Here is a 15,064-nt window from a genome sequence, read left to right as displayed (position 1 = left end):
GTAATTTGTTATCAAAAATTTGGTATTTATTTTAATATCTCTGGCAACATCTATAGGATTTTGTTAGTATTGGATAAATGGAAGATATATATTTATATATTTTGTATAAAAGTGACTGCCTCGTTGGTCTAGTGGCTAGATATAAGGCCGGAGATCCTAGTTACAAACCCCCAGGTCCAATAAAAACTTAATGTTTTTCTGTCGAAGATTCTCAGCAGTGACCTGGAGTCCCGACCGAGAAGAAGAAAGAGGCGATATGCGCTCCTTCTCCGCCCGCCGCGACTAGGGAGGTACTTAGAACCCTGGTAATCTGCCTAGAGAAGAAAGGCCTGCATGGGCGGGCCGAGGCCTATTTGCCCGTCCGATAACCCTTAACATAAAAAAGTTATAAATCTTATTTTACTCGTAAATAAAGGCAAATTAGGTATACATACATCGTTGAAAAATATAATTAATTAAAAAGTAAAATTAGTAAAATTAAAAAAATTATCAATCGTATTATTACATAATTACAATTACATAATTAAATGATCCGTTCAAATTATAATTTGTGATAATTTTTTTGCTATAGTTCGTTTTTATCTTTGGTAGGACAATGAGACTCGCTCGACGCGTGCTGCGTTTAGACTGTTGTTTTATTTTAGTAAAAGTTAGTTTGGTACGACACTTTTTTCAAAGGTTTTTTTGATAAAGATGCAAATATTATAAATATATAAATGTCGAATATTCATTATTTTGGTTTCGGTATAGATTTTAATGGTTGGAGTAAAATATGGGTAATTGAAGAGCATTTTGATAATTTTGATTTTGTTTTATGCAGCTTGGACGTCAGCTAATTTTGTTTTGACAGCACTGCCCCATACTTAAATTAAGTACGAAATATTTGGTTTAACCAGGACGTTATAGATAATAATGTGTCGTAACCGACGCGAGATACAGCGCATCATATTTAGGAAAGAGCCAAGTAGTAATGAAAGCTTACTTATAATGCATTCAGTATGAAAGCATTATAAGTAAGCTTATATTTTATAGCAGGTATATTGTTGTCTATTCGCAGGCCTACGTATTTTTCTGTATTTTTTGTTCCAATGGTATATTGTCAATTTTAAAAAAATTAAAAAAAAAAAAAAACCGAATCCTATTTTATCTATGTATTAATATACGTCAAAGAGAGCAAAGGTCCTTCCTTCCTATGTGTATCCTTGTGGTACACCACATGTAATAGGTAAAGCATCACTTGGGAATTTTTCTATTCGGACTACTTGTGTTCTGTTTGTTAAATAAGATTCAAATATTTTTAAGGCATTACCAGTGATCCCTATACTTTCTAGTTTTTTTTTTAAGGTTAATTTTGACTGGCAGTATCAAAAGCTTTCTTCAAGTCAATAAAGATTCCTAACGCTATGTTTTTATTATCTTTATTTTTATTTTGTTTGATTTTTGTGATAAGATCAATGGTTGCTAACAAGTAAAACAGAAATTGGCCGATAATTTCCTGGATCACATTTTTGTCCCGATTTGTAAATAGGTAGTTGGAGTTTTTGACCTTTGCAATTTTCATTGTGTCAGTAAATACTCCGTTCATAAATAATGTATTGAAACATTCAGTCAAATCTTAGTGCTTGTCCCATCTGCCCCGACACTACAATAATTTCGTTATTAGTCGTTAAATCAAAAATAGATAATTTAGAATTAGTTTCATGGATGTTTGTTAAGGCATTGCTAATATTTTCATGGAATATTTTTGGTATTTTTTGTGCTAAGAGGGGCCCTATTGTGGAGAAGTAATCATTAAATGCATTACATATTTCGTGAGGCTCAGTAATTAATGTTGAGCTTAATAAGATTTTTGGAGGAGCACAACTTTTTGTAATTTTGTGATTTACTAGTGTTTACTAACTTCCACATCCTTTCTAGTTTTTTCGAACATCTGTTAAATTCTTTGCAATAGTAAGATTCTTTTGTGTCTGCAATTAGTCTAGCTACATGATCTTTCATTTAAACAAACTCTTCCTTCAACGTGTTATTATTTGTTTTTTTTTTGGATTTGTGAAAATAGGATATTTTTGTTACTAATTTCATTGATTACATTTTTGTTAATCCAATCTTTTTTGGGTGGGTTCAGAACTTTAACCTTCGTTATTTTTTTTTTGTTTTGTGATAAACTTTATTTTCGCTTCCAAACGTGAATAATCACTTCCCAATTCCTCGTGTCCTACTTTATTTGATTGTAGTATAAAGTATATTATAGTCTATGGCATTATATTGAGAAAGAATGTTTTGAGGTGGTTTATTTTTTTTAATTTCTAGGTGAATCTGCCTATGATCGGACATAGAAAAATCCAGTATAGCCATATGAAATTTATCATTAATTAAATTGGTACTAACATGATCAATAATTGATTTTTTTTGGTATCGGATACTCTGGTAGCGTATTTTTTGTTTGTACTGTGTAGTCATCTTTTCTTTAGTTAACTTTTTTTCTGTCGCAGTTGCGACAGAAATAAACATCGATAAAGTCTGAAGTTAGTGTTACCGTACCGTTGTAGACAGCTCCTACTTCAACTGCATATCTTTCCAGCCGTACCCATAGATAGTTATTACCTCCTAAGTATGTAGATTCAGATAAATTGTGTTTCAAATTATTATGTATATATATATATATATATATATAGAGACTCGACCTCCATCCAAATCGTTCCTATAATTATAGTAACGTGAATAATAAGTTAATTGTAATTCAAGCACTTGTTTTTCGGATTTGATCCAAGTTTCTGTTATTAAAATGACGTGAGTAGTATGTGGTATTGATTGTAAAATACATTTGAGTTATCAAATCTTCCTTTCTTACGTATGCTCCTTGCATTGAGAATGTAAGGTGTGGCTTGTTGATTTTTAGGTTTTGGTAATCGTTGGTGACTTGATAGGTAATGCTACTTACAGCGATTTCTGGATTTGTATTTACTGCTTGGAGTTTTTTGGAGTAATTTTTACTATGATAGGTGTCTCGTTGATATATTTTATTGTAAGATCGGTCTCACCATTATTTTCGTGACGTGACGCGACAACTCATCTTTCAAGCTTTTAAGGTATTTTTGTTGAGAAGGTGTCTGATCCGAATTTTATGTTTAGTTTTTTTTCATGTTTGGAGCCATCTTGGCTTATCATAAAAATGCATCTTAGTCGAAACTGAAGAGCAAGTGGTTTGCTAAGTATGCCAGATTTGACTTTGAAAAACTAACAAACATTGCAAGTTAAATAAAAGCTTATCAAAATGTTGAACTTTTGTATGTAACAGTCCAGTTTTATAATCAAGAAACGATTCGTTTTCGTTATATAATAGAATTGTCATCATTGGCTTGCAAATTACGGATTAAAAGGCTTTCAAAACCCGGGACCGACTCATAAAACACAAATGAGTTTTTCTGTAAATAAATAATCAGTTGCTGCCACAAGTTTGAAAAGCACTTAAAGTCAGGCATCGATTTAGTGACGCGAGGCCTCTAGGCACTTTTCCATTTGAAGTGCACCATTCGTAAGGTGTTATAGTAAAATTAATAATAATAATAACTTCTTCAAGACGATTTCGGCCACGGCGGCCAGTCTCCAGAGAGATTAGCCAACTGCGCAGGAGATATTATAGTGCACAAACACAGGTGCATTCTCTATTCCCTAACTCCCTAATGTCAGGAGGACATTTTATAAGACGAAGCTGTAATTCATTGCAGCAAGTCGAGTTTTATTATTTATATGATTACCAATCGCTCCTATCTATTCGAAATAATAAGGATACAATCTAGCAATACTCTTTTTTAGGTACTTACTAATATTCCTATTAAAACAGAAGCTCGAGGGGTCAGATCGAACCTGCGACTTTTACATCGCTAGGCGGCCCGTGAAGCTTTGTACTATTGACGCTACAATGTATGCCTTTTTAGTTCTGTCGCTTCCCTATTTCCCGGCAAGTTTGAATTTGTAACTGTTCTATATTCGAATGTGTTTAAATTTTGAATCTCAAAACAGTTGAAAGTATCGGGTTAATGCTATTGTTTAGTCACAGCTTCGATTGGAATCTCTCAGGTTACTTACGAAAATGAATCTTTTTAAGGAAAATGTTCGTGCTATAATTTTCTACAACTTTAGAAGAGGCCTGACACGGCTTCAGTGTTTTGAAGAGTTAACATTTGTGTTCAGTGATGAAGTCCCATGTCTGCGGACTGTCGAACGCTGGTATTTAGAATTCCAGCGTGGACATACTAGTGTTAGTGACAAATCTCGCGAAGGACGCCCAAAATCCGCCTTCACTAAAGATAACATCATTGTCGTGAGACGACTAATTCTCGAAGATCGTCATGTGTCGTATCGAGAGATAGAGGCTCTATTAGGCATCTCAGGGACAACTATTCAGAAGATCTTGCATGAAGCACTTGGTGTGAGAAAGCTAGTTTGCCGTTGGATACCGCATCTGCTTTCCAACGATTACAAGGCGGCCCGCGTCAGATGGTGTAAGAAAACTCTGCAAAGGTTCAACCGAGGAGAGTCAAATCACTTCTACGACATCATCAGTGGTGGCAAATCTTGGAAGCCAAAGCCGACTAAAGTTGTTCGTTCTCGAAGCACTTCAAAGAAGATGGTGGCCACGTCCGTTGGAAAAACCGGCCACGTTGCGACTATTGCACTTGAAGATCGTAGAACGGTTAACGCAGAGTGGTATACCACAGTTTGTTTACTACAAGTCATCGCCGAACTTCGAAGATCTAACTCAAAGCGACGCATCATCCTGCACCACGACAACGCAAGCTCACACAGCGCTCGTCAAACGATTGAGTATTTGAAGCAAGAAAAAGTAGAAATTCTTGACCATCCTCCATACAGTCCTGAACCAAGCCCTAACGATTTCTTTACATTCCTAAATTTAAGAAAAGTCTTCTGATCAAAGGTTCCAGTCCGGTGAAGAAGCAGTCGACGCTTTCAAGTCAGCCATTTTGAACACCACCACTTTAGAGTGGAATAAATGTTATAATAACTGATTTGAGCGAATGGAAAAGTGTATTAAGCTACGTGGTGAATACCTTTAAAAACAATAAAAAGTACTATAAGGTTCTAGTTGTGTTTTTTTCTTCAAATGACAAAACTTAAAAGGCATGCCTCGTATTAACATGAGCTATGATTTTGCTTTAAACAGCCAAGATTAATTTCAGTTTGTCTAAATAAAAACCTTTTTGCAGACCATCGTCTAAATATATAATCCGAATTTAATTCGAGACAGACTTCTTGATAAGAATCCGAAGAAACTCCAATATATATACAAAAATACCAGTACTACACGTTCGCTTCATATGACCGTCGTCTTATAAAATGCAGCCATAGACCGAAGTATTTTTGACATAAAAGACAATAATTGATTTATTTTGTAATTGTATAAAATTTAATTTTAAAACTTTATAACAAATTTTATTGTTTCGTAACACTTTCGCATTTATAATATTAGTAAATGTTCATACTTCCTATCCAATTAAGGACGGGTAGCGACATCTCTCAAACTCCAACTTAACCAAACACAACGTCATACATTTTATCGGCCGCGATTAGTTAAATTTAAATCTTGTACCCGCACCCCTTCTCCTGTTTACTCCTTCTCCTCTGTACATTCGTTTAAGACATTACATGCAATTTTGATTGAGAGCCTAACGCATCTTTTATTTCTCTACACCTTCGAAACTACGTTACGCCTTGAATTGACATAACACTTGAGTTAAAGTAGTGAGGAGGAAATTATAATAATAACAATAATTTATTTATTCAAGTAACAAACCTCATATACAAAAGTACAAAAAATAAAATAAAGACTACTATCTATTATGAATGAGTGGGTTAATGAATTAATGATAAGGTAAGGAACGACATATTTCATTGTTATAAAACATTGTTTTTTTTGCATTAATTTTAATAAATATATGTTGTGAAATCATTAATTTAACTCGGGCCCAATTAGCTCGAAAGATCAGAGACGAAAGTCTTACTCTTGTCTTATTTTCAAAATAATAACTTGAGTGTTGCTATGCATAAAAGTAATCTATATTTTGAGTTTTATACTAATGCTTAAAAATTAAATAATATTTTTTTCGTTACTTTACTTTGCATTATAATAATATCTCTATCGGAAGTTTAGGTAACTTTATATTCTTTGCAAATATTTTATATTTCATATTATATACAAATTAATAAACAAATACCTGTTTTAAAATATCTTAATATTGTGACAAAACTAAAATATATTTTTTTTAATTACTTATATTAATTTATTTATTCTCCATTCGTTTAGAGCACCTCTCTAATATACAACAATAGGTCATAAATCACCCGTTGAACAAATGGGACGTTTGAGTCATCAAATTACGCGCGCTAGTTACATATTATCTGCTTCACTTTATATGTATAATGTCATTGTTGTTATTATTGATTTTGGTTATATTATTGGAATCGTAATAGTTAAAATGACTTCTAGGAAACTAGTACATATTATCATACACATATTCTTAAATAAAAAATAGCCAAACAAGCACAAACTAAATTGATTATTTAATTATTTTGAGTAATGAGATAATATGAATTAAAAAAAAATATTTCGCGTTTGCGTTGTAATTCTCGACATCTTTTCATCATTATTTTAATAATGTTAAAAGTATTATTTTAAGTTTACAGAACACCTAATACGAATGGAGTGCAATATTTTGCTTTTCAAAAAAAAATACAACAATTCGCCATAGATAATAACTTCTAATGGAAGAAGATTCATTACCAATACTGTCGCGTTCGAAATTGACAGTTAAAATTTCAAATTAAAATCATTTATCACTGTTGGCAATACCGAATACGATCAACAAAAGAAAAGGGTGTAAATCGAAACTGAAGCCATTACCTAAAAAATAAAGCCAGTACTGATACATAAATACTTTTATATATTAAAAATGATGTCATCCATACAGTATCTAATGAAAAGTCCTTTCCATGGAAAAATTAAAGAGATCCCGGGTGTGTATGTTGATAACTTCGAAAAAGCTGAACGTCGAAACGCTAGAGCTTACTTCCTGAGCCATTATAACTCAGACCACATAGAAAGGCTACATTCAGCTCAGCTATTAGACGTTTTGTTGAAGAAGAACATCACAATATATACGACCGAGCTGACAGCAGCTATTATAAATGACGACAAACATGATGAGAGAATTATGAAATGCGTTCGAGCTCTAAAAATGGGTATGTTATTGTTATCATTCAAAACTTAATCATTAAACATATCTTTGCTCGAAACATTGTACATTATCATAACGCCGATGATAAACGCGTTTTTTGTTGAAGATTCTTACTCGTAGACCAGAGTGCGAAAGTTGGAAGTGTATACTTCCATTCCTTTGGAAGCACGTAAAGCCGTTGGTCCTGTGCTTGAACTCTTTTCCGTTTTGTTGTATTTGCCATCGAATCGGAATATGAGATTTAGGGAATAGAGAGTGCATATATGAGACAACTCTGTGCCGAGCTACCTCTGTGCCAATACAAGCTTTACGAGCCATGGAATTGTACACACTTCTAACTTCTAGACTCAGTTGCTACTGAGAAATTTTCGACAATAAAAATCAATAACTTCTTGGTAGCCCGAATTGGGCCCAGGGCTTTTTAACCCAGGACCTCAATATCTGCGGTCTTATATAAGCCACTAGACCAACAAGACGTGTAATACGAAGTTACACAGTAAATTATTATAAACAAAGTTGTTTATGAGCTAACAAGTGCTTTTGAATTGTTACAATTGTTGTTTTATTTCAAAATTTTAGGTTCGACACAAATATCTTTGCCTGGTTTGCCTGAAAAAGACATACCGGAATTGTGTCTCACTGTCACATTGATACCAGCCAGTCACAGCGCTGCATCAACAATGTTTTTATTCTCAACAACGACACATAACATTCTGTTTATCGGAGAATACCATATCAATCGTAAAGACTTGCCAAGCTTCAAGCATCTGCATGTTGACGATAAACCCATAAAATTGGATGCGATGTACGTTGACACAACCATGCAGCATTTGGATTGCGAAAACTTCACGAAGCGATCTAACGGTGTACAAAGAATGATATTTGAAATTAGATGTTGGTTGAACTGGAATGAGAATAATGCAATTGCAATACAGACATCTGATAAATATGATTATGAATTTGTCTTTAATGAGATATACAAACAATTAAACATGAAAGTATTCGTGCATTCGGAAAGATGGAGTTTTTACAGGTAATTTTTGATTATTAAATAAATTATTCAAATTTTGTTACTTTAAGCAAATTTTTAGAATTTTGCATAGATATATGGGAATTGATATATAGTCAAGTCTTGACTATAGACTGTTCTAATTAAAGTAGGAGTGAAAACTTAACCACTTTGACATTGGATGTACGTAGTGGTTAAATCCACTCTTTAGACCACTCCATCTCCAGACTCCATGTCTTTAGACCTTCGATAAGAATAGAGTATAAAATTGGTAGTGGTGGAGTATAAAAGTTATGGTGTGGTAGACAGCGGCAAAACTGATGGTAACTGGTCACCACTGCCTGTAGACATTTTGTATAATGTAATGCAAATCTGAATCTGTGTCACCATGTGTCTTGGGAACTAAGATGTTGTGTCCCTTGTAGCTCTGCTATACTCTGACTCACTCACTCATTAAACCGAAATGCAATGAACTGATGAGTGGATGGTCACAACTTGTGGCTTGCACAAAACCCTACCACCGAGTAAAAAGTTTTAGATATATAGTACAAGTTTTTCTTCATATTCAATATATAAGTTATGTTATCTTAAAGAGATGTGTTTGTTTTTCAGTTCAATACAGGAATTAGTGCCCGGGGTGACAAATAACGAAGAATCTACTAGAATACATTTATGTAGAAACAGAAGCGAGGATAGTTCACACACCTCATGCGTACAGAAATGTCATAATAATTACTTACTTGTAGATGTATTCCCTATGCCATGGCAGAATTACAAAGATGGAAAATGCTCAGTTTCGCGCGTGACCCAGGAGCAGCGGCTGGACGTGTGTTTCGCTACTCATTGTACTTTAAGAGAGATAGATTATTTTGTTGATTATTTTGCACCGAATAGAATAATTGGTTATCCTCATGAATATGCAGGAAAGCTTGAAAGAAATGAGCTCTGTTATTATAGTAGAATTGGCAAAAAAAGAGTTAAGATACCTAAAAGAGTCGATGATGATTTGAAGAAATTGATGTTTGGATAAATAAAAATGATGCTGTTTTGTAATTAAGAACAAGGTGACATATTTGTTATATAGATGAACAAGTTCTTCAACATATGCAGCATCGTAAAGTCTATTCCAACTGAAGGAGTAAAGACAAATAAATTTTGATATGACAACATTGGTCGAGATTTTTTAAAGTCGTATATTATACCATGATTTTTTTTGTTTATATTTTAAAGTACATAATGCATATTTGAATTATACATATAAGATATTTAAATTGTAAGGTAGCAGCAGTAAACGAAAATAGAAAAAAAGATTGTTTTGCTAACTCGCAAATAGCCACACTAACTGAAAAAGACAGTAAGTAAAACAATTATTTCGAAATCACAGACAGTCACTCCAATGATATTTATTTGTTTATGTAAAGATGCGTTATAAATAGTATTATATTATAAATATATTAATCGAGAATTGTATGTAGTGTGTTATATAACAGACCTATTAGCATATTGCATGGAATATGTAAATATAAGGTTTTTTTTTCTTTACTCCTTCCGCCCTCGGGATATAGTACAATTGTATATCTAATGTGTATTCTACTATGTTATATGAAATAATATGATGAGAGTGTTTTTGTGTGTGATATATATATCACGTATTTGTATCTCAACGGACGTGTTGTCCGTGCCTGTGGAGTATCATATCTTTAATTTATATTAACGTAACTGCCATTACTAGCAGTATCACAATCTACGATTTAGGATTAAAATAATATAAATATATGGTATTCAAGTGTGATCATTAAAATGTAAAAGGTATAAAAATCTTATGTACTAACTTTGATAAATAATATTAAAGTAATTTGTTATCAAAAATTTGGTATTTATTTTAATATCTCTGGCAACATCTATAGGATTTTGTTAGTATTGGATAAATGGAAGATATATATTTATATATTTTGTATAAAACTGACTGCCTCGTTGGTCTAGTGGCTAGATATAAGGCCGGAGATCCTAGTTACAAACCCCCAGGTCCAATAAAAACTTAATGTTTTTCTGTCGAAGATTCTCAGCAGTGACCTGGAGTCCCGACCGAGAAGAAGAAAGAGGCGATATGCGCTCCTTCTCCGCCCGCCGCGACTAGGGAGGTACTTAGAACCCTGGTAATCTGCCTAGAGAAGAAAGGCCTGCATGGGCGGGCCGAGGCCTATTTGCCCGTCCGATAACCCTTAACATAAAAAAGTTATAAATCTTATTTTACTCGTAAATAAAGGCAAATTAGGTATACATACATCGTTGAAAAATATAATTAATTAAAAAGTAAAATTAGTAAAATTAAAAAAATTATCAATCGTATTATTACATAATTAAATGATCCGTTCAAATTATAATTTGTGATAATTTTTTTGCTATAGTTCGTTTTTATCTTTGGTAGGACAATGAGACTCGCTCGACGCGTGCTGCGGTTAGACTGTTGTTTTACTTTAGTAAAAGTTAGTTTGGTACGACACTTTTTTCAAAGGTTTTTTTGATAAAGATGCAAATATTATAAATATATAAATGTCGAATATTCATTATTTTGGTTTCGGTATAGATTTTAATGGTTGGAGTAAAATATGGGTAATTGAAGAGCATTTTGATAATTTTGATTTTGTTTTATGCAGCTTGGACGTCAGCTAATTTTGTTTTGACAGCACTGCCCCATACTTAAATTAAGTACGAAATATTTGGTTTAACCAGGACGTTATAGATAATGTGTCGTAACCGACGCGAGATACAGCGCATCATATTTAGGAAAGAGCCAAGTAGTAATGAAAGCTTACTTATAATGCATTCAGTATGAAAGCATTATAAGTAAGCTTATATTTTATAGCAGGTATATTGTTGTCTATTCGCAGGCCTACGTATTTTTCTGTATTTTTTGTTCCAATGGTATATTGTCAATTTTAAAAAAATTAAAAAAAAAAAAAACCGAATCCTATTTTATCTATGTATTAATATACGTCAAAGAGAGCAAAGGTCCTTCCTTCCTATGTGTATCCTTGTGGTACACCACATGTAATAGGTAAAGCATCACTTGGGAATTTTTCTATTCGGACTACTTGTGTTCTGTTTGTTAAATAAGATTCAAATATTTTTAAGGCATTACCAGTGATCCCTATACTTTCTAGTTTTTTTTTTAAGGTTAATTTTGACTGGCAGTATCAAAAGCTTTCTTCAAGTCAATAAAGATTCCTAACGCTATGTTTTTATTATCTTTATTTTTATTTTGTTTGATTTTTGTGATAAGATCAATGGTTGCTAACAAGTAAAACAGAAATTGGCCGATAATTTCCTGGATCACATTTTTGTCCCGATTTGTAAATAGGTAGTTGGAGTTTTTGACCTTTGCAATTTTCATTGTGTCAGTAAATACTCCGTTCATAAATAATGTATTGAAACATTCAGTCAAATCTTAGTGCTTGTCCCATCTGCCCCGACACTACAATAATTTCGTTATTAGTCGTTAAATCAAAAATAGATAATTTAGAATTAGTTTCATGGATGTTTGTTAAGGCATTGCTAATATTTTCATGGAATATTTTTGGTATTTTTTGTGCTAAGAGGGGCCCTATTGTGGAGAAGTAATCATTAAATGCATTACATATTTCGTGAGGCTCAGTAATTAATGTTGAGTTTAATAAGATTTTTGGAGGAGCACAACTTTTTGTAATTTTGTGATTTACTAGTGTTTACTAACTTCCACATCCTTTCTAGTTTTTTCGAACATCTGTTAAATTCTTTGCAATAGTAAGATTCTTTTGTGTCTGCAATTAGTCTAGCTACATGATCTTTCATTTAAACAAACTCTTCCTTCAACGTGTTATTATTTGTTTTTTTTTTGGATTTGTGAAAATAGGATATTTTTGTTACTAATTTCATTGATTACATTTTTGTTAATCCAATCTTTTTTGGGTGGGTTCAGAACTTTAACCTTCGTTATTTTTTTTTGTTCTGTGATAAACTTTATTTTCGCTTCCAAACGTGAATAATCACTTCCCAATTCCTCGTGTCCTACTTTATTTGATTGTAGTATAAAGTATATTATAGTCTATGGCATTATATTGAGAAAGAATGTTTTGAGGTGGTTTATTTTTTTTAATTTCTAGGTGAATCTGCCTATGATCGGACATAGAAAAATCCAGTATAGCCATATGAAATTTATCATTAATTAAATTGGTACTAACATGATCAATAATTGATTTTTTTTGGTATCGGATACTCTGGTAGCGTATTTTTTGTTTGTACTGTGTAGTCATCTTTTCTTTAGTTAACTTTTTTTCTGTCGCAGTTGCGACAGAAATAAACATCGATAAAGTCTGAAGTTAGTGTTACCGTACCGTTGTAGACAGCTCCTACTTCAACTGCATATCTTTCCAGCCGTACCCATAGATAGTTATTACCTCCTAAGTATGTAGATTCAGATAAACTGTGTTTCAAATTATTATGTATATATATATATATATATATATATATATATATATAGAGACTCGACCTCCATCCAAATCGTTCCTATAATTATAGTAACGTGAATAATAAGTTAATTGTAATTCAAGCACTTGTTTTTCGGATTTGATCCAAGTTTCTGTTATTAAAATGACGTGAGTAGTATGTGGTATTGATTGTAAAATACATTTGAGTTATCCAATCTTCCTTTCTTACGTATGCTCCTTGCATTGAGAATGTAAGGTGTGGCTTGTTGATTTTTAGGTCTTGGTAATCGTTGGTGACTTGATAGGTAATGCTACTTACAGCGATTTCTGGATTTGTATTTACTGCTTGGAGTTTTTTGGAGTAATTTTTACTATGACAGGTGTCTCGTTGATATATTTTATTGTAAGATCGGTCTCACCATTATTTTCGTGACGTGACGCGACAACTCATCTTTCAAGCTTTTAAGGTATTTTTGTTGAGAAGGTGTCTGATCCGAATTTTATGTTTAGTTTTTTTTCATGTTTGGAGCCATCTTGGCTTATCATAAAAATGCATCTTAGTCGAAACTGAAGAGCAAGTGGTTTGCCTCAGTATGCCAGATTTGACTTTGAAAAACTAACAAACATTGCAAGTTAAATAAAAGCTTATCAAAATGTTGAACTTTTGTATGTAACAGTCCAGTTTTATAATCAAGAAACGATTCGTTTTCGTTATATAATAGAATTGTCATCATTGGCTTGCAAATTACGGATTAAAAGGCTTTCAAAACCCGGGACCGACTCATAAAACACAAATGAGTTTTTCTGTAAATAAATAATCAGTTGCTGCCACAAGTTTGAAAAGCACTTAAAGTCAGGCATCGATTTAGTGACGCGAGGCCTCTAGGCACTTTTCCATTTGAAGTGCACCATTCGGAAGGTGTTATAGTAAAATTAATAATAATAATAACTTCTTCAAGACGATTTCGGCCACGGCGGCCAGTCTCCAGAGAGATTAGCCAACTGCGCAGGAGATATTATAGTGCACAAACACAGGTGCATTCTCTATTCCCTAACTCCCTAATGTCAGGAGGACATTTTATAAGACGAAGCTGTAATTCATTGCAGCAAGTCGAGTTTTATTATTTATATGATTACCAATCGCTCCTATCTATTCGAAATAATAAGGATACAATCTAGCAATACTCTTTTTTAGGTACTTACTAATATTCCTATTAAAACAGAAGCTCGAGGGGTCAGATCGAACCTGCGACTTTTACATCGCTAGGCGGCCCGTGAAGCTTTGTACTATTGACGCTACAATGTATGCCTTTTTAGTTCTGTCGCTTCCCTATTTCCCGGCAAGTTTGAATTTGTAACTGTTCTATATTCGAATGTGTTTAAATTTTGAATCTCAAAACAGTTGAAAGTATCGGGTTAATGCTATTGTTTAGTCACAGCTTCGATTGGAATCTCTCAGGTTACTTACGAAAATGAATCTTTTTAAGGAAAATGTTCGTGCTATAATTTTCTACAACTTTAGAAGAGGCAGGCCTCTTCTAACGGCTTCAGTGTTTTGAAGAGTTAACATTTGTGTTCAGTGATGAAGTCCCATGTCTGTGGACTGTCGAACGCTGGTATTTAGAATTCCAGCGTGGACATACTAGTGTTAGTGACAAATCTCGCGAAGGACGCCCAAAATCCGCCTTCACTGAAGATAACATCATTGTTGTGAGATGACTAATTCTCGAAGATCGTCATGTGTCGTACCGAGAGATAGAGGCTCTATTGGGCATCTCAGGGACAACTATTCAGAAGATCTTGCATGAAGCACTTGGTGTGAGAAAGCTAGTTTGCCGTTGGATACCGCATCTGCTTTCCAAGGATTACAAGGCGGCCCGCGTCAGATGGTGTAAGAAAACACTGCAAAGGTTCAACCGAGAAGAGTTAAATCACTTCTACGACATCATCAGTGGTGGCAAATCTTGGAAGCCAAAGCCGACTAAAGTTGTTCGTTCTCGAAGCACTTCAAAGAAGATGGTGGCCACGTTCGTTGGAAAAACCGGCCACGTTGCGACTATTGCACTTGAAGATCGTAGAACGGTTAACGCAGAGTGGTATACCACAGTTTGTTTACTACAAGTCATCGCCGAACTTCGAAAATCTAACTCAAAGCGACGCATCATCCTGCACCACGACAACGCAAGCTCACACAGCGCTCGTCAAACGATTGAGTAATTGAAGCAAAAAAAAGTAGAAATTCTTGACCATCCTTCATACAGTCCTGAACTAAGAACTAACGATTTCTTTACATTCCTAAATTTAAGAAAAGTCTTCTGATCAAAGGTTCCAGT

General features: G+C 33.6%; 1 protein-coding gene across 1 annotated transcript; it reads left to right on the top strand.

The window, feature by feature from the left end:
* Positions 1–6,877: 6,877 nt before the first annotated feature.
* On the top strand, positions 6,878–10,120 carry LOC126780023 (protein artemis-like). The gene is made up of 3 exons (XM_050504271.1): positions 6,878–7,260; positions 7,836–8,289; positions 8,878–10,120. The coding sequence occupies exons 1-3, from the start codon at positions 6,972–6,974 to the stop codon at positions 9,293–9,295; spliced, it is 1,161 nt and encodes a 386-aa protein (XP_050360228.1). The 5' UTR covers positions 6,878–6,971; the 3' UTR covers positions 9,296–10,120.
* The last annotated feature ends 4,944 nt before the right edge of the window (positions 10,121–15,064 follow it).

The sequence above is a fragment of the Nymphalis io genome, chromosome 30, assembly GCF_905147045.1.
Source record: "Nymphalis io chromosome 30, ilAglIoxx1.1, whole genome shotgun sequence".
NCBI lineage: Eukaryota > Metazoa > Arthropoda > Insecta > Lepidoptera > Nymphalidae > Nymphalis > Nymphalis io.
This window is presented reverse-complemented; position numbering and strand designations above follow the sequence as displayed.